This window comes from Stegostoma tigrinum, chromosome 22 (genome assembly GCF_030684315.1).
Source record: "Stegostoma tigrinum isolate sSteTig4 chromosome 22, sSteTig4.hap1, whole genome shotgun sequence".
Taxonomy (NCBI): domain Eukaryota; kingdom Metazoa; phylum Chordata; class Chondrichthyes; order Orectolobiformes; family Stegostomatidae; genus Stegostoma; species Stegostoma tigrinum.
Genome location: NC_081375.1, coordinates 20,732,091 through 20,751,828, shown reverse-complemented (window position 1 = coordinate 20,751,828; position 19,738 = coordinate 20,732,091). Strand labels below are relative to the sequence as shown.

At 41.8% G+C, this 19,738-nt stretch overlaps 1 protein-coding gene across 2 annotated transcripts in view; it reads left to right on the top strand.

The window, feature by feature from the left end:
• LOC125463672 (zinc transporter ZIP11-like) overlaps window positions 1–19,738 on the top strand; it is a 695,024-nt gene that overhangs the window by 27,063 nt on the left and 648,223 nt on the right. For both annotated transcript variants that reach the window (XM_048555242.2, XM_048555241.2), the window contains exon 3: window positions 14,612–14,770. In XM_048555242.2, coding sequence (XP_048411199.1) covers window positions 14,612–14,770 — 159 coding nt within the window. The remainder of the gene's footprint in view (window positions 1–14,611; window positions 14,771–19,738) is intronic.

Below are 19,738 nucleotides of genomic sequence, written 5' to 3'. Positions count from 1 at the left end.
GCTGAAAACCAACCAACCTCAAGAAAAAATGTACTGGCAACGAAAAAACTATTCAAATGAAAGTTCTGTTTCTGATAAAGGTAATTATGATTGAGCTAACGGCAGTAATCTAATGTTAAGGTTCAGTTGACAGGCCTAAACTGCTTAAGCTTTGCTGCTGTGGTTTGTGATGCGATTTGAGCATTGTGATTAGATCAGTTTTTATGAATCACTTCCGTAAGCGAGTAGATCCCTCACTGAGTCTGCCATGAAGAGTGTAGCCAAAAAATAGCCTTCCGATGCATACCTTGAGAGATTTATGTTGTGCTGAGTTTCATTATAAAGGCATGTAATCATGGACATCTCTGCTCCAGGCAGCCAAGGCAAAATGTTGAATCAAAGCTAACCCCTGAAAACAGAAAAATGAGAAGAGTCTGGAAATTGTTCATCAGGTCAATTAGTACAGGTCAAAGCCGCTGAGCATACCACTTGTTTTTATTCACTTGCCATTCGCTTTTTTTTAGGTTGATGCTTGTATATATTCAGTTTTGAGGCAAACAGAAAGAATATCACCTGGAGTAATAGAATTTAAAAAGAAATCAAGCAATGCAGGAAGAGGACATTTCTGCCTTAGTGCTTGTACTGGCTCTTTCAAGGAGCTAACTAACTAGTTCCGCTTTGTTTATTATTCTTTCACAGCATTGAGACATCGCTGGTTAGGATAGTATCTGTTATCCGTTCCTTCTCCAAATGTTCAAATCATCTGGGAACTTTGCTCCAGCCTGTCTCCTCAATTTTCTATGGTTTCATTCCCTGAAAGTCATTGCTGCTCTAGTGACTGTTGCCTGCTTTACATCTGTTCCTTTTGCAATGGCCAGGCTGCTGAATTGCTTTCTTTTACTGAAAGGCTCAAAAATTGTTGAAGGCTCCCCACTCACCAAACCCCCACCCTCCAGTTATTTACCTCCAATAGCAGTCTGCTGCTCCTGAAGTACTGATTGTGCTTCAAATTTCAGGTGTTTACCTGCTCTTCACAAGTGAACTGAGAACCCGTCTCCATTCCAGGGGTGAAATCCAGAAGTTTTAGGAATAAGGTTCGGACCCAAAAACTTAGAAGTATCTTTATATACACACCTAGTCACTGAAGCAGTTCGGTTCAGTATAGTAGCATCTGAAGAAGCAAATAAATATTGGAGTTTGACTGTAACTAGCAAACAAACTCAAGGCATTTCTTACTTGTACAAGACTATGTTTACATATATTTGGTTCTGTTCTGAGAAACTGTTCCGAGTCCTGTCCCCCTGGGAAAGATGTCTGTACCTAAAGAAAAACTGAAAGAACTGCGGATGCTGGAAATCGGGAACAAAAACAGAAGTTGCTGGAAAAGCTCATCAGCTCAGAACTTTTGTTCACAGATGCTGCTAGACCTGCTGAGCTTTTCCAGCAACTTCCGTTTCTGTGTCTGTTCCTAACTTGTGTAAGTTTAGCTGATTGATAGGTAACCATGTCAAGATTTGATTAAGGTACAAGCCAACATGAATATACTTTATAGAATAGTGGGTAATCAGCAAATTATTGATGAGTGCGATGGAACATTTTGGTAATTTTAGGACAGAGGCTGGTGAAGTGCACACTTGCTCTATACTCACTCTTCCATTGGTTCCATCATAAAACACAATAATGGATTTATCATCAGAACAAAACTTACTTGATAAACATGTAAATATCGGTTATTTACACAGTCAGTAATGTAGAAGTATAGGTCCTTCTTCCTATAAATTTAATACCCAGGTAAAACGTATACCCCACTCTTCTTTTTTTCCCCAGAAAAAGAGAACAAAAAAGGATTCATCTGCTAAGATTTGGCTTTCTGAAAATAAAAGCACTTTGGCCCAGGGATTATTCTTGAAGGCAAGAAGACGAAGCATAGGATGTTCTGGATTCTGTTGTTCTGATTATTGTGGTCACATCACTAATCATGCATGGTCATTTCTGAAATCTTACAGACAAAGCTTTTGCTCAGAAATTATAGCCTTTAATATTCATAGAAAGCTTTCCTCCAACTTAACTTGTTCTTAGTGGACTCCGCTCCAACTGGACCAAAAAAATTAAGCACCTTTCCATGCCACTCACTGTATGAGAACATTCCCCAGCAAAGCAAGCAGTCATATGATTTACAGAAAGCTTTGCTTGGAAACAATCTCTAGCGTATACAGTGAACTTTCAATTATCTCCTTAAATGAAACTACATGTCCACAGAACTTGACATGAATCCATTTTCCTTTAAAACCGAAGTCCTCCAAGTAATATTCAATAGAAAATATGTTTTTAAAGGAAACCAGAGATAATAGGAACTGCAGATACTGGAAAATCTGAGATAAGAAGGTGTAGAGCTGGATGAACACAGCACGCCAAGCAGCATCATAGGAGCAGGAAGGCTGATGTTTCGGGCCTAGAAATGAAAGGTCTCGGCCCGAAACGTCAGCCTTCCTGCTCCTGTGATGCTGCTTGGCCTGCTGTGTTCATCCAGCTCCACACCTCGTTATCTTGGAAGGTAGGAGTCTAAATGGGTAAAAGCAAAAATGGACACAAACATAAATCATGAAAGATCAGGTAATTTTAAAAAAAATGAAATCACTATTCAACCTTGATTATAGCAACAATCTTTAGGCTGCCATTCCACTTGCTGTAAGCCTTTAATTGTTGACAACTTTACTGCTTGTGCTGGAACTTGCATGAAGCCCCATTTACCCTTGTGCTGGCTGCCTACATTGCCTCCCAGTTAGGACATATCCTGATTAAAATAAATATATCCATGTTCTTGGATCCTCCTAGAGCCTTTCCTCTTCTTAACTCTGTAATGGTCTCCAATTCTCAATTTCTAAAGTATCAGCACCCCTTCCAATTCTGATGAATGAGCAATCCTACATTTTCCTCACTCGCGTATTTGCAGCCCTCCTTTTAGCTGCCAAGGCCCTAAGTTCTAGAATTCTGTGCCTCAGCCTTTCTTTCTACCTGAAAACTGCAATACGCAAACAAGTTGTTATTCTTGGGATTGCTTTTTCGAGATGGGTAAAACGTGATGCAGTTAGTTTAAGCATGTATAACTTAGTAATCTGCACTTGGGAGAACTGGTTTCCTCACACTGTTCTGCCTTGCAGAGACAAAAGGGATACAGGCTCAATGGTGACGGGTGAAAAGGTTATTTAAAAGAATGGTGTCAATGAGGTTAAAGCAATTGGGAAGATTGAACAGGACAGGTCTCATTTTGTCTAGAAAGAACAAGATTGAATGGTAACATGCTGCATGCTTTTAATATAAAAGAAGGGGTTCAGCAGGGCTTACTTCAGGATGTTTCTAAATGTGGAGATTTTCGAGCTAAGAATCCTAAATTTAAAATAGTCATCAGTAAATTGAATTGTGAATTCAGGAACAACTGCTTTACCAAGCAAATGAGTAGAATGTGGAACAAATGCAGCAAGTAGTGATTGAAGTGGATAAATGAGGGTGGGAAGAGGTTTGTGCATAGCACAAATATTTTCTGTGAGCCAGCGGATGTAATGACCTTTTTCTGTGTTGTTCATTGTGTGTGATTTGATCAATGATTTAACAGGCTCGATACAAAGAAATTATTTCTTCTAGTTGAGCAATCTAGAATGAGAAGGCAGAAACGCAAATTGGAACTTGGCCGTTTTGAAGTGTAATGTGGGAACCCTTTTTTTCCCACTCTGAAGTTAATGGAAACCTCGTAATAATTTTTCCAAATGGCCAGTTGTGATGTCAATTGAAATTTTCAAGGCTGAGTTTTGTACTTTGCATTTGGATATGGAACAAAAGCAGGTAAAATGGAGTTTAAATGCAAATTAGCCCTGACATAATTAACTGGAAGACATGCTTGAGAGAACTAAGAGGTGCCATCCCATTTCATTGTTCCCTGTTGAAAGGAATGACCTGCAGATTTGCTACATGCAAGTGTCTTTGCCTGATTACCTGATAAGAGAATATAATTGTAACTTTTAAATTGTTAGTATTTCTTTAGTAATCCTGTTTTGCCTTGGAAAAAAAAGTGTCCAAATGCTAATATTTAAGTAACATTTAGTGAGCTACACAGTAAGAAAGGCAATGACAGTCGCTGAGGGGTTACAGTTGAAAGATCTTATTATGCTGGAAACTGCCTTAACAACATTTACTCCAGTTTGCATTTTTTAGCCTGAGGCAGACAAACGAATTGCATTGCAGGTTCTAGGCACAAGCGTTTTTGTATGTCTTAGAGAACTGCAATTGCTACTACTCAATTTCTGAAAAAAGGTCTAGGCCCGAAACGTCAGCTTTCCTGCTCCTCTGATGCTGTTTGACCTGCTGTGTTCATCCAGCTCTACACCTTGTTATCTCACTACTCAATTGAACTTTCTTTGTAGCAGTAATGGGTTGCACAAGTGTAACCCTGCATATTTGTTCAATAATGGTAACTCGTTAAATCATAAGCTTTGGAAAAACCAGACATCCACTTTTGAGTTGAGGTAGGAGTGACATTCTTGTGACGATGATAGGACGGTTATATTTAAGTGTGTGTGATAATTACTTTTAATAACTTTGAAGTTGAGGGAGAGATAAGTAGAACCAGTGATAAACATCTTAATTTTATTAGCTGAGAGTAGTTTGTGGTTTTTTGGCCTGATGCCTTACGGGCTTTCAGTGGAAAAAGATTGGATATTTCATGTAAACCATTAGTTTGTGGAACATCCTGTCCTAGTGTCATTAACATTTTACTTGGCAAAGACTGAACTATCTTTAAAAGTGCAAGATGTCAAACTCTGAGCTAAGATTCAGCTCATGGAGTATTTTACTTTGCGGATTTTTAAATAAAGAGGTGGTTTGTGATGTAATATCGAGGAGAATTAGCCAGTTGGAAGCTCTGTATGATTTCTCCCAAATGATAAGCACAAATGAATAAGTCAACATAATAGATACTGTATCAGAGATAATAGGACTTTAGATGCTGGAGAATCCAAGATATCAAGTTGTAGAGCTGGATGAACACAGCAGGCCAAGCAGCATCTTAGGAGCAGAAAAGCTGACGTTTCGGGCCTAGACCCTTCATCAGGAAAATCTTTTCTGATGAAGGGTCTAGGCCCGAAACGTCAGCTTTTGTGCTCCTAAGATGCTGCTTGGCCTGCTGTGTTCATCCAGCTCTTCACCTTGCTAACATAATAGATACGGTTGTGTTTGGAATAAGAATATGTACCTGTGTCTTTACATTAGATTCCCTGAGCACAGTGTAGACTTTTTGATTTAGTGTGGCGCTACTTCTGTTTTGGATGTTTGGTATAAGGTGTGGATATCTGTGCTGACCATCATTCATTCTTCTGATTACGTAGTGAAGACCCAGTTGTGGGAGGGCAGGCACAAATGCGAGGTATTTTGTTTCATATAACAAACAAGGGTATGGAAGACTTGAGTTATAAGGAAAGGTTGGGACTTCTTTCACTGGAGTTTAGGAGGTTGAGAGATGACCTGATGAACGTTTATAAAATATTGAGAGGGAGAAATGGAATTGTTGGCAGTTGTCTTTTCCCTAAGATGGGGAATTTCAAGACTAAGGGACACTTTTTTAAGGTGAGAGGAGAGAGATTCATAAAAGATGTGAGAGGATGATTTGCGATTGGAGTGAACTTCCTGGTGAAGTGGTGGGTGTTGTTACAGTTACAATGTTTAAAGGACATTTGGACGGATATATGAATAGGAAAGGTTTGGATGGATATGGGCAAGTGGATCTAGTCTAGTTTGGGATCATGTTCAGCATGGACTGTTTGGACCAAAGGACCTGTGTCTGTGCTGTATAACTTATGTCGCCATGTCCTCTGAGTGGAAGCCAGCTGCAATTTGCATTGCAGTGTGTAACATTATTGCAGCTGCTTGGATAGGTTAAAACTGTTGGGTAAGATACATTTAAATTTCAGATGGATGGGAGGGTCAGTCATGGAAACTGCCACAAAGGGCAATTTATATTTGAGAATGGCATTAAACTGTTCCAATATCAAGATGTGAAGCATAAACAAATGACTCATCAAAACATTTTCTTTTTCTTTCTTCTCTCAGGTACATGATGCAGTGCCTCTTTACAGAATAATGAATCATTCTTAATTGATTCCATTGCTTCAATGCAGAAATTTAATAATGTTTGAAAGCTACAGACTTTTGTGCATTAATTGAACACAACTTTTGGTACATTTAATTAAACATAATTGATTAGCATGTCAGATTTTGCTACTTTAACACAAACTGTCCAGGTTGGATGCCAAGTTAATGGATCAACTTTCAGAATGTGTTGACACCTCTTGCCACCCAGACCTTTCATCTGTGAATAGTTATCGATTGTAAATTTCCTGCAACTACAGTTACTGTACTGTTGTAAAACTGTACTAGTCTAATAGATTGGGGGACTATCATTTTTGGGGCGATGGTGGGTGGGGGGGAGGTGGGGATGAGGGCTGACTATGCTGTAATAGCCAGTATTCATTGCCCTCTGTTTCTGGTGCTTTGTAGGTCATGCCTTTGAGTAAAATACCGCCTAATCTGAAATAAAAATGCTTTGGGCATGTTTTGATTGAGCTCGATTGTCAGGTCATTGAGATCTCAAGGCATGAACTTTGGGCATGAGCAGCTGACTGTAAGACATCTTGTACAATAAAAGCTCCCGAGGCAATTCCACACCACTTTGAATCTGGTAATCGGAGAGTCTTGGGGAGTGTCTTCAGAGATGTAGAGAGATGGTGAAGCTCGAGGAAGAAATTCCAGTGCCACGCTGTGCTAGGGTGAAGAGATGAGCCAGAGAATGAGTTGATTTGAGGTTAACCAGTGATGTCAAATTCTGAGTGCCAAATGAACATGATGTCAAATTGAGAGCTAAGATTCAGCTTATGGAGTATTTCACCCTAATGTACCCAGCTAAAATCTGGTAGCATTTTATCTGAACTGTGGACCGTAGGGATGAATTGATAGTTATTCCCTAGTGTCACAGAGTTGTAGAATCATACAACATGGAAACACACCCTTTGGTCCAACTCCTCTGCTCTGACTAGGCATCCCAATCTGACGTAGTCTCATTTGCTGCCATTCTGGCAGCATCCGTGAAAGGAAAAGCAGTGTTAACATTTCGGGTCCGGTGACCCGTCCCCTGACCCTCGTAGGTTCTGAGGAAGGGTCACCGGACCCAAAATGTTAACTGTTTTTTCTTTCACAGTTGCTGCCAGCATCTGAGCTTTTATGGCAACTTTATTTTTGTTCCTGATTTACAGCATCAGCAGTTCTTTTGGTTACCTCTGAACCCTTCTTATTCATGTAACCAGCTAGATATCTTTTACATGTTGTAATCGTACCCAGCTCCACCACTTCCTCTGGCAGCCCATACTATACGAGCCCCGCTCTGGCCCCCTCTGATGCAGTGCAGGAATGTGATGCGCTGCCTATTTGCATCGCACTTACCGCGATCATCCAACAATTCATGTGCTTTATATCCTCAGAAGTACATTTTTGAAGTGTAGCCACAGTTGTGGTTCAGGAAAGATGGCTGCCAGTTGGCAGACAGCAAACCCCCCCACAAGGAGCAATGTGATAATGACCAGATAATCTGTTTTTGTGGTTAAACCAGGGATACATGTTTGCCAGTACACCAGGGTTAACCTCCCTGCCAGTGCTCTTAGAGTTTTTACTTTCCCTGAGAGGGTGGAGGGGCCTGAATTAATATCTCATCTGAAACCTGGCACCTCGGGAGGTACTGCATTGCCTTAACATTGCATTTGAGCATCAGCAATCATTATTGCGCTGAAGTAGGATGTGCAATCCAGAATCTTCTAACTTGAGAAGTAAGAATGCTATCCCTTGAGTCACTTGTTAACAGATGTAGAAAACTGCAGCAAGGTGTTCAGGATTTTGTGCTCTCCCTGGACCTCATAGGAACATGAAAAAATAGGAGCTTGGGTAGGCTATTTCACTGTTAAAGCCAGCTCCACCATTCAATGTGATCATTGCTGTTCATCCGACTTGGTACCCTGTTCCCACTTTCTCTCCATACCCTTTGATCCCTTTAGCCTTGAGAACTTTACCTCACTCCTGCTTGAGAACATTAACCTCAACTGTTTTCTGTGGTGGAGTATTTCACCAACTCACTGTTCTCTGGATGAAAGCATCTCTCCAAATTACAGTACTCGATGGCCCACTCTGTATTCTTAGACTGGGATCCCTGGTTCTGGACTCCCTGAACATCAAGAACACTCTTCCAGTGTTTACCTTGTCAAGTCCTGATGGCATTTGTATCACTTTCTGTGTGATTCCCTGTCATTTTTGTGTACTCCCCAGGGTGAATGTACAAGCAAGAGACCAGTTGTTCATTGTCTTGCTTGGTGTCACCCTATATGTGATATCAAACAATATTTAATTTGCAGATCTAGTGTCCATGACAGTTGGATGGGTGATGTCTTAGGCTTTGTGACAAGCCCACTTCACCTGTTGCAGCCATATTCTGTTCTCCTCAAACATCGAGATTGCCTGATAATGGAGAATCTCTGTTTGGGTCTGAGCAGAGTTGATTTTTTTGTTCCCCTTGGGATTTGGCTACTCGAATGGATCATGAGAAGCAGAGGTGGAATATTATCTGGTTGCGTTCTTGGCACTGTTTGGCTGTTCATGCCTCTCTGCCATAGAGATGTGATATTGAAAGATGCTAATATTGTTTAATAAGTTATATTTTGGCTTATTTTAGGTCACATAGAACCCTGAGTTTTTTTTCTTGTTGTTGCTTTAGGTTGAAAAGTCTGTTTTGCATTTGGAAATATTAGCCGCAGTGGACGATGTTTGTGAGCTGTATTTAAAGCCTGAGCTGTGTTGCATGTTCTGGCGTAAATGAGCTTAAAAATGCCAGATGAGCTAAACTGTGTGTCAACATTTAGCACCAGTTACAGATAGACATCATTTGGAACAACATGATCTCTTGAACCAGACACTGTTGTTACTATTTGTCACTTGGGATCAATGCTTGAACTTTAACGTTAATTACTGTAACATGTCATCGCCATTCTCCTTGATGGGATAGCAATTGCATCAAAAAACAATGCATCGCTCTTTTTGAAGCAATGTTCCATAAAGCTTTACTACCCATTCATTTCATAAAAGCAACTTGATTTTGTTCCAAAAATCTTTGCCTCGCACTCCAGATTTACTGGGAAACTATGTTTGTCAACTTCGAAACTTCAGAACAATGTTCTGACCTCTTAACTCATTTATAAAACTGACCCCGTTGAAAATCCCTGTAGAAATCAGCTGGCAAACAGTTCCACTCTGACAGTTTCTTCTGTATCAACATTGTCGACCTTTTAACTATGCATTTCTCTAGTTGAATACTTTGCCACTTGATTCTTGAATGTTTGTATGTTATGTGCAAGGGTGGATTGAATTTTCTCATTAATTTCTCCAGTATGGTAATTTCTCTTAGTAGTACTAATTTCCTTCAATTTCTTTATTCTTTCCAATCACTTGCACTTGGGAGACTTCTTATATCTTTTTCAGTGAAAACAGACTCAAAGTAATCATTTAGCTCCTCTGCCTTTTCTCTCTTCCTGATTATAGATTCCCCTGGCTTTGCTTTTAATTGACCCACACGCATCTTAGCCAAACATTACTGATTTGCGTACCTGTAGATCCCTTCACAGTTCATTTTTTATGATTTTGCAAGACTGCGTACATGTATATTTTCTTCTCTCTTGTCAGTTTTTTTTCATAGTTCTTTGCTGCATTCTAAAAGATTCCAAAACCTCAGATTTACTCTCATTATCCCTGGCCACTTTGTCAGCCATGGTTCTGAGTTTTTGCACATTGAAGGAATGTGTATTTGCTGTAAGCAATATAATAGTTATTTAAAGACTATCCGTTGCTTATGTACCGTCGTGCCTTTTATGTATCTTACCAATCTAGCTCAGCTAACTTGTGCCTCATCTTTTCAAAATTTAATTATTCAAATTTAACATCCTTGCTTCAGAATGAAGTACCTCGCCCTCAAGCATCATGTAACATTCTGTGATATTATGGTCACTGTTTCCAAAAGGATCTTTTACAACTAGATTGTCAATAAGCCCTTTGTCATTACATAATACTAAATTTAAAATAGCCAGACCTCTAGTTGGCTCCTCCAACATACTCCTTTGAAGAAATATCCCTCGCATACTTCAGTTCTCCAGTCTCCTAGTGTCCTACACTGCTTTTCGACTTCTAGATATCACATTTACCTCCTGCCAACTTCGGTTACCGTTATGTTTCTATCTCTTTGTGAAGCTAGTTTCGGGCAATCCCAACAGCATTATCAAGTCTCCCTGTGAGTATATCAGTCTCAGTCCTGTTAGGATACAGCCCATTCAGTTTGTTCAGGACCCACCTGCCCCAGAATTGATCACAACGCCTCAGAAATCTGATTCCCTTCCTTCTACACCAGTTCTCAAGTATTCAATCAATCGATCTCCTATTCTTATACACATGGCACTGGGAACAATCCTGAGGTTGCTGCTGTTGACATCCTGCTTTTTAATTTCCTTCCTAATGTCTCAAATTCTTCCTTGAGGCCCTCATCCCTCTTCCTTTTATGTCATTGGTTCTGGGGTGGAGCAGGACCCAGGGTTGAACTCCTGCCCTGCAAGGGTGTCATGCAGCAATTTGTTGGTGACATTGACCCTGGCACCAGGGTGCCAATATTCCATCCTGGCGTCCTGTTTCACGAGTCAGACACGCTATCTGATCCCCTGACTCTGGAAAGTCTGTATCACTATTGTCCTGTAGCAGCTATCCTTGTCTGGCCCATGGACTTTGGATAGAGGCAGGTACCTGTGGGTTCTCCATGTTGGCATCATGCAGCTCCAAGGATATCTAGCTCAGACCTCCAGAATTGGGCATTGATGGTCACTGATAAGCTGAACGTTGATGGAATGGAAGTCTTTCCTGTCACCAAACTCTGCTGTTAGTGATAAGGCCCTCTCAAAGCAGTATAGATATAGCCTGGATCAGGGGAAACCCAGCGATGGTGGAGAATCCCACTAGCCATGCTGCTTGACCCTCATCATCCTGGAAGGGGCTTATAAATGGGTGTGACCTGGCAAAAATGGTATCAGTGACACCCCCGTTGCACTTGGGGGTCGAGGATTGGGAGTTGCCAATTCTGTCCCCATTGCACCTTGAAATGAGCCACTGATACAAACATTCAGGGCAGTTGTAAACCTAGTGGCCAACCTTACACAGTCCTGCTCCAGCACCTGACATGGTTTGTTGATAATGGCTTGGGTGATCTTTAATCTGTGCCTGTTTCTGAGAGCTGGAGAAAATACTGTGAATCCAGTGTCTCACCATTCCCCTCCACCGACAAGCTGGATCTTTGCCTTGTATGCTTCTTCCCGTAGATGCTAGGTGGCAGCTGGACTTGCTGGTTAATGTTATGATTGCTGTTTCCTTCTACGCTGTCTTCACATCAGCGCCAAGGCCACAGCAATATCCATATCAGGTGCATTGCTGAGTCCAGCCAGGACTGGTTCTCTTTGATTTTCGGACATGGCTGTTTGATTGAAGCACATGCTGTGTCTTTACCACATTGATTGCTGATACAGGTGTGACTTTGGCATAGCATGGTGCTGTACAGCAACATGTTCACCCTCGTGACTGCTCAGTGCTTCCAGCCATAGAAGCTGCACTAAGAAACAATGCAGTCCAAACAAGCTGGTAGCCTGTAACTTAGCAACGAAGGACCCGTGTGATAAAAAGTAATGGAAGCCAGAGTCTCCGACTACATGCAAGGTGAGTGAGCGCTAAGAAATGAAGCTAAGAGCCGTAAGATGCATCCTGTGTTGATGCATTACATGTGTATATGTCCCTGCACTGCCAGGGGCTTGGCACAAACATGCAAGAAGAGATGTCGCAAAGCTCCATAGGGAAGTGTTGAAGGGCGAGGTGGTGTGAGAGTTGGTTTGTGAGCAGACGTGATATGAAGAGGTGAGGCTGGTGGTTTGAAGTGTGAACAAAAGGTGGAGGAGGATGGCAGCCATACAGTGGACAGGGATGTGTTGGTGGGACTTGTATTTGGATGAGGACTCAGAGAAGTGAGTGGCAAGCTGCTGCCAGATACCCGCTCTCCCTGTCATGTTCGGAATTGACACCGTTTAGTTTCTTGGGAAAAGAGAGGGGATTTGGAAGCTGCATAGAAATGAAGCACGTTGAGCTAGTAATGAGATGTAAATACATGGGAATGATTTAATTGCAGCCCAATAGCAAGATTATAAACTCTCTGTTCGAACTTTAAAACCAGAAATTTGTTTCTCAGTGTGAGATTCTAATTTTCTATACAGTAGATAATAAGGAAATTGCAGATGAATTGAACAACTACTTTGCTTCTGTCTTCACTGCCGAGGAAACATGAACCATTCTAGTAGTAGTCGTAAATCAGGAGATGGGAAGGAGCGGGGAGCTTTGTGAAATTATAATCATGAGAGAAATGGCACTGAGTGAACTGATGGAGTGGCAGGTGATAAATCTTGGGTCCAGACTGACTTTATCCTAAAGTTTTAAAAGACAGTGCTAATGTGGTAAAAGTTATATTGTGTGGTAATTTTCCAAAATTCCCTTGATCAAGGAAGGTTCCATTAATTTGAAAAGTAGAAAACCTAACTCCTCGATTCAAGAAGGGAGAGAGGTAGAAAACAGGAAACTGTTGGCTAGTTAGCTTGACCTCTGTCATAGGGAAGATACTGGAATTGATCATTAAAGAGACTTTGCTGCACACCTGGGAAAGCGTAAGATAACCAGGCAGAGTCAGCATGACTTTTTAAGGGGAAGCTCTTGTTTAACTGATTTATGAGACCTCTTAGAAGGAGTCACATGCTGTAGTGTATGGAAAGCTGGTGGGCATCTTGTACTTGGACTTCCAGATGGTATTTGATGAAGTCTCCAATCAAAGGCTATTGCACAGTATTGGAGCTGGTATGGGGGAGGGGCGAATGGTATTAGCGTGGGTAGAAGATTGGTTGGCTGTCAGAAAACGAAGCATATGCATAAATGAATCTTTGTCTGAGTGGTAACATGGGTAGAAAGGTAGGAAAGAATGTTGTGAAGAAGGCAGAAGAAATTTACAGAGAAATAAAGAATTATAGAATGATAGAATCCCTCCAGTGCAGAAAGAGGCCATTCTGTCCATCGAGTCATGGACAGGTTAGACTGAAGGGCCTGTTTCCATGCTGTGCAACTCTTCGACTATGCATCTGCATCGACCCCCAGAGCAACCCAGCAACGCCCTCCTGGAACTAGGCCTATAGTTATACACGGCTTTGGTGAGACCACTTCTCGAAGCCTGTGTGCAGTTTTGGTGGCCTTATTTAAGGAAGAATATTTATTTTGTCAGAAGTGTTCAAGAGGAGTTTTCCAAGATTGATACCTGGAATGAGTGGGTTGTCTTAAGAGGAAAGATTCGACAAGCTAGGCTTGTTTCCACGCGAGTTTAGAACAGTGAGGGGGACTTGTTTGAATTGTGCAAGATTCTGAACACTTTCAACAAGATAATGTGGAAAAGATGGTTCCAATTGTGGATCCATCCAAAAGTAGGGGCATGCTCTCTGATGAAGGGTCTAGGCCCGAAACGTCAGCTTTTGTGCTCCTGAGATGCTGCTTGGCCTGCTGTGTTCATCCAGCCTCACATTTTATTATATTAGCATGCTATTTAAAATTAGGCATGGCCCCTTTAGAACAGAAATGAGAACAGACAGGGTCGTGCGACTTTGAAACTCTCTGCCTCAAGAGGTGGTGGAAGTGAGGGTTTTGAACATTTATAAGACACCAATAGACAAGCGTGTTGTTTGGCAGGGAAGTCAAAGGTTAATCAAGGGTAGATGGGAATTTGGAATTCAGAACATAAACATATCAGCCTTGATCTTGTTGCATGATGGAATGTGTTGATGGGCAGAAAAGCCTCCTTTTGCGCCTATTTCGAACGTTGCCACAGTTATGAGATATTAATGATTGCCACTGTTCTGCCCACTCCCTGCAAACCCAAGTGGTCAAATAGAATTTAGTTGTATATTTGCAAAATATCACGGACTGAAATATGTTTGAAGGATAGCTGCCTGGGTTTCAAATAACTGATGAATTCTTGTTTGGCTTGTGATTTCATTTCGTACCTTGGATTTTGTAACTTTCAACAGCTTGTGTTTAGTCTAATGCGGATTGCTATGCCCATAGAGAATGGTCACCGAGTGAATTGGAGTAAAATATTCAGCTCTGAGTTTATCCTGCTTACACAAATTGTCCAGGGTCCCTTTATTGTGGAACCAGTAACGTGCTTTGCGTGTTCAGCGGCTCACTATTTGGACATGATTCCTCCTGTATCTTGATGAAAGATGTATAACAATATATTTGGATATACATGACTAGCGTGTAAAGCAATAGATGTCTCATTTGAAAGTGTGAAACAACAAGAAAATTAGCATTCTGATTGATCAGTGCAGTGCAGTTTTTTTTATTGTTCAATTCTTTGCTAGGCTGCACCGTTTTGTATTGCTTGTTGAGCTCAGTTGTAACAGCCTGTGTTGATTTTGTTTCTGTTGTACACCAGGTTATGCTAGCTGCTTCTTACTGGTCCCTGCTAGCACCAGCGATTGAGATGGCAGAGTCCTCTGGGACCTATGGAACGTTTTCCTTCCTTCCAGTGGGAGCGGGCTTCACACTTGGAGCAGCATTTGTTTACTTGGCTGACCTATTGCTGCCCTCGCTGGTGAGTGTGTGGAAATTCAAGACAACCTGGGGGGGGCTTCTTACCATTGAAACCTCTCTCGGCTGGCAAGTTTAACATATACAGCAGGGGAAGAAAAAGGGAAAATATGGGAAAGTTAAAAAAAGAAACAAACTGGATTAGACTCAAAGTGTTGATTTATTTTACCTCAACTCAATTTTTCTGAAATGCATACAAGGTAAACCAAAAAAAAACTGAAATAACTATTCTTGGAAGATTTATACTACTACCATGAAAGAATATATCTATGTATTTTTACTGGCTTAACATTTGTTTGTGGTTTTTCACTTAACTGAGGACCTTCTCAGGAGATGGGCTGAGTCACAGCATGAAAATAGTTGCGCTCTCCAGGCAGTCTCATCATCATCTGTCTTAGCACAGAGCCTGTGAAGATGTGAGCATCCTTGTCACAAAAATATATTACCCCAGGATGTAGGTCAGAGGAAGCAGACATGCTTATGGTTGAATACCAAACATACTTATGCAGGTAAGATAGCAAGGGGCCATAAAGCAGGTGAAAGATGTGCAGGATTCCAAGAGTATTTACGGGAACAGTAGTTATTTAACTGTATTCCCTTCCCTCATTTTATGTGCATTGGAAATGTCTAATTTGAATCTCTAACTTCATAACATCTCAATCCACAATCAGTCCTGATGAAGCATGGTTGAGAGTTGTTTAATTGTGGAGCGCTGGGCAGCTGAGAATTAGCTGCTTGGTCGCAGATCTCCGTTTGATGACCCCGCCATTCAAACCTCCTATGTTTTCTCAATTCTGTAGTGCAGCCATGCAGGCTGCTAATTATTGTGTAATTGAGTTGAGGCAGTCACTTGCTGTCAAATTCTGGTTATAGTTTTTATTTATAATCTCTTGAATGATGGAATAGGTTTGAGCTAAATTGTTCACGCCCGTTGTACATTTCTAGATTCTAGAACTAGGGGGCATAGTCTGGAAATTAGGGCCAGATTGTCCAGGAGAGATGTTAGGAAGCACTTCTACACTCTGAGCATAGAGGCTTGGAATTGTCTTCCACAAATGGTAGTTGATACTTGACTCAGTTGTAATGATAAATCTGAGACAGACAATTTTTTTAATTACGTAGAGCTACAAAGGGCTGTGGGCTGAAGGCAGGCATTATAGAGTTGAATCACAGATCAGGGGTGGTGCAGTGTTTCAGTGGTTATCACTGCAGCCTCACAGTGCCAGGATTCTGGGTTTGATTCCTGCCCTGGGCAACTGCCTGTGTGGAGTTTGCATTTTCTCCCTGTGTCTGTGTGAGTTATGTTCGGTGCCCCTGTTTCCTCCCACAGTCCAAAGATGTGCAGGTTAGGTGGATTGACCATGCTGAATTCCCCATAATGTACAGGGATGTGCAGGCTGGGTGGATTAGCCACTTGGAAATATAGGATGGGGAGATAGGGTGGGATGCTCTTCAGAGGGTCAGTGTGGAGTTGATGGGCCGAATGGCCTGCTTCAACACTGTAGGGATTCTATGAGCCATGATCTTCTTGAAGGGTAGAACAGGCTGAAGGGGCTGAATGGCCTCTTCCTGTTCCTACAGCCAACAGAAAAATGTTTCAGAGAGGAAATGGAGGTGGCTGGTCACAATTTGCTAATCTTAGAGGCTCTGCAGGCTGTGCCATTTCTCTCTTGTCGTCAGAGTAGTTAGCAAGGTTTTGCCTGCAACAGTTGCTGATTGGATACCAGCAAAAATGCAACATTTATTACAAATTCACTCTGTACGTGTTCACAGTCTCCAGTCAAGAAGTGAATTGAGACAGTGACAGTGAGCAATCTTGTCAGCTGGCTGTTAGCCTGTGCGAAATGATTGAGCAAGAACACAGAAGCTTGGTTGATTTAAAAATGGGATGTTGAAGTACATCATTATGTTCAGTTTGAACTGAGGAAAGTGATGATCAGCAGGTCTGGCAGCATTTCTGGAGAGAGAAACAGAGTTAATATTTTAGGTTGAATATGATTCTTCTTCAGAAGCCAGAATTCCTCCTCGCTTGTCTTAGCTTATTTTCTTAAAACTTGAGCCTTGTCTTTACTGCCTCTAAGTTTAATGCTTATTATGCTCTACTGTCTAATCTGCCATCTTCCACCTTAATCAAAATCAAGCTCTTCCAAAATCTTCTGCTTTTATCTCAGTCCCCCTGACTTATCACTCGTGGACTCGTTGAATTACTTTTGGCACTGGCTCCAGCACCTTATAAAAGTGTCTCTGTATCAAATTTTGCTTTGGAACAGATTCATAGAGGTCTCCAACACAGTAAAAAGGTACTTTGTCCCATCAAATCCGTGCCAATGAGAAACAATCACCTCAATATTCTAACTCTATTTCCAACACATGCCCATAGCCTTGTTTACCTTGGTAACACAAATGTACATTTAAGTACTTATTAAATGTTATGACGAATTCTTCCTCTACTACCCTTACAGGCAGTGAGTTCCAGATTCCCACCACCTTCTGAGTGAAAAACATTTTCCTCACATCTCCTCTAAACCTTCTGCCTCTTAGCTTAAATCTATGCTCCCTGGTCATGTATTCCTCCAGCAAGGGAAAAGTTCTTCCTGTCTTCCCTTTCTCTACATCCATAATTTTATACATCTGAATCAAGTTCCCTCTCAATCTCCTCTGCTGTGAGGAAAACAACCCTAGCCTGCCCAATATCTCTTCACGACTGAAGCTGTCCAGCCCAGATGACATCCTGGTGAATCTTGATGTAAGAGCAAATTACTGCAGATGCTGGAACCTGTACTGAAAACGACAAATGCTGGAGACCACAGCAGGTCAGACGGCATCCGTGGAGAGGGAGCAAGCTAGCATTTCAAGTCGAGATGACTATTTATCAGAGCTATTTATCAGGCTATTTGTTTAGACTTGAAACGTTGGCTTGCTCCCAGTCCATGGATACTGTCTGACCCACTGTGATTTCCAGCATTTGTTGTTTTCAGTCCTGAAAACTGGCGGCACGGTTGCTCAGTGATTAGCACTGCAGTCTCACAGCGCCAGGGACCCGGGTTCAATTCCAGCCTTGGGCGACTGTCTGTGTGGAGTTTGCACTTTCTCCCCATGTCTGCGTGGGTTTCCTCCGGGTGCTCCGGTTTCCTCCCACAGTCCAAAGATGTGCAGGCTAGGTGGATTGACCGTGCTAAATTGCCCATAGTGCTCAGGGGTAAGTGGGTTATAGGGGGATGGGTCTGGGTGGGATACTTCAAGGGCCGGTGTGGACTTGTTGGGCCCAAGGGCCTGTTTCCACACTTTAGGGAATCTAATCTAATCTAAAACCCTCTCCAGTGCAATCACGTCCCATTGTGATAATGAGGTTTCCAGAACTGCAAACAAAACTTTATCTGTTGGCCTAACAAACATTTTGTTTAGTTCCAGCATAACTACTCTGTCTTCAAACTCTATGCCTTGGATAACAAAGGCAAGTATCATGTAAGCCTTCTTAATCACTTTATGCACCTGTCCTGATACTTTAAGGACCGGTGAACATGCACACCAAGGTCGCTCTAATCCTCAGTGCTTCCCAGGGTCCTACCCCCCATTATTTATTCCCTTGCTTTGCTTGTCCTGCCCAAGTGCATCATCTCATATTTATCCAGATTGACCTCCATTTGCCACTTATCAGCCCATCTATATCCTCCTGTAATCTAAGGCTATCCTGCTCAGTTTTTACCACCCCACCAATTTTCGTATCATTTGCAAACTTACTGATAAACCCTCCTACATTCAAATCTAAATCATTTATACAAACCACAAACAGCAAGGGCCACAACACTGACCCCTGTGGGATCCCACTGGACCCAGACTTACATTCAGGAAAACACCCCTCAACCATCACCCTCTGCTTCCTCATTGTTCTGAGGAAGGGTCACCAGACCTAAAACGTTAACTCTGTTTCCTCCTCCACAGATGCTGCCAGACCTGCTGAGTTTTTCCAGCAACTTTGTTTTTGTTCCTGATTTACAGCCTCTGCAGTTCTTTTGGTTTTTACCCTCTGCTTCCAGTCACTCAGCCAATTGTGGATTCAGTTTGTCAAATTTCCTTGGATCCCATGGGCTCTTACTTTTGCTACTTGTCTCCCATGTGGCACCTTATGAAAAACCTTGCTGACGCCTAAGCAGATTACATGGCCCTCAACACACACCCGATCACCCCTCAGAAACATTCAGTCAAGTTGGTTAGATATGAACTCCCTTAACAAAACCATGTTCTTGATTAATCCCTGTCTTTTCAAATGTCCTGCACAATTTCTTCCAATTGCTCCCTCACCTGACTGACCAACCCCGTAATTCCCTGGTTTACCCCTTTCTCCCTTCTTGAAAGATTGGTCTTGACATTGATCTTTGATAGAGTCTGAAAAAAAATTCAAGTACAGTACCACATTGGCTGCCCTGTACCTCTGTGGTCCCTATCATGTGGCTAGAGAGGATTGTAAATTGACCTTCTCCCTGATTACTATACCCATGTTGTCCTTCCCACAAGTGAACACTGACCAAAAGTATTACTTTATAACTCTACCTATTCCTCTGGCTCCAAGCGCAAATTATTGCTGTGGTCCTCAAAGGGTCCTACTGTTCCCTTTGTTAACTTCGTACCCACAATGTATCCTGTAAAACAATTTGGGGTTTCCCTTTATTTTTTTCCTGCCACTATCCTTTCATGTCCCCTTTTAGCTCTCCTGATCTGCTTTCTAAGTTCTCTCTTGCACATTATGCATGTTTCTAGGACGTATCCTATTTTGAGCCCTCAGTGTCTGCTGTAAGCCAGTGTTTTTCTCTTAATGCTGTATATCCCTCAATATCTGCTATTCGCAGGATTAGATGATCCCAGTTTTATTCTTCCTTGGAACATGCTGGCCTCATCTTCTCCCTGTTTCCTTCTTGAATGCATCCCACTCTTCTGAAACAGATTTACCTGAAAGTATCCTTCCATTCCCCTT